This window comes from Acanthisitta chloris, unplaced genomic scaffold (genome assembly GCF_000695815.1).
Source record: "Acanthisitta chloris isolate BGI_N310 unplaced genomic scaffold, ASM69581v1 scaffold34687, whole genome shotgun sequence".
Classification (NCBI taxonomy): Eukaryota; Metazoa; Chordata; class Aves; order Passeriformes; family Acanthisittidae; genus Acanthisitta; species Acanthisitta chloris.
In genome coordinates this window covers 25,181-25,835 of record NW_008682613.1, presented here as the reverse complement: position 1 = coordinate 25,835, position 655 = coordinate 25,181, and the positions used below count along the sequence as shown (strand labels likewise).

General features: G+C 49.3%; 1 protein-coding gene across 1 annotated transcript in view; it reads left to right on the top strand.

Annotated features, from left to right (window-relative positions):
• Positions 1 to 265: 265 nt before the first annotated feature.
• RAD9B (RAD9 homolog B (S. pombe)) overlaps positions 266 to 655 on the top strand; it is a gene marked incomplete at its 5' end in the record, with an annotated part of 5,062 nt that continues 4,672 nt past the window's right edge. Inside the window, one exon of the mRNA XM_009078597.1 lies at positions 266 to 367. Within this exon, the coding sequence (XP_009076845.1) occupies positions 266 to 367 (102 nt within the window). The remainder of the gene's footprint in view (positions 368 to 655) is intronic.

The following is a 655-nucleotide window of genomic DNA, read 5'->3' as shown; positions in this document are numbered from 1 at the left end:
GCTCCGCCGCCACAGCTGCCTGAGCCCGGTGCTGTCCGGCCCGGGCACGTTGGGCGGTTGGAATTGATGCCCTGAGGAGTCTCTTCCAGCCGTGGGGACTCTGACCTGAGGCAGCTTTCCAAGCCGTCAAGGGCTTTGAGCTAATTGCAAAGAAAAAAATGAATGTTTTCCATCGTGTCATCAGTTTTCTGTGTAGGAAATTCGTCATGTTTCCCCTTAAATTGCTCTGGAGAAAAAGCAGCGTAACTGTTATTTTCATTCACAGTGCTTATTGCTCTGTTTTCTTTCCCTGCCAGTGTTTGGGAGTGCAATACATGCCATGGCACGAATCAGTGATGAGTTTTGGTTCGACCCCTTGGAGAAAGGTGTAAGTGACTTTGGTTTGTTGTAGTTTAGAAATTCGGTTGCAATCCCAGTGGTTTATGTTGCTGTTTTTGCTCCAGGTGCCCTGCAGGGTCAGATTCCCTCACAGCTCCCTGCACTTCCAGCATGGACAATGCCATGTCTGCTGTAATTGTAACGACACAGATCCATTCCTACTCTGCCCTAATATCCTTGGATTTTTTGTTGCCCAAGCTGTTCCTGTCCAGGACGTCAGAGTCGGTGCCAGGGGGCTCATTTCTGCTGTCACAGGTCAAAAGGGTGATGTTTGTAC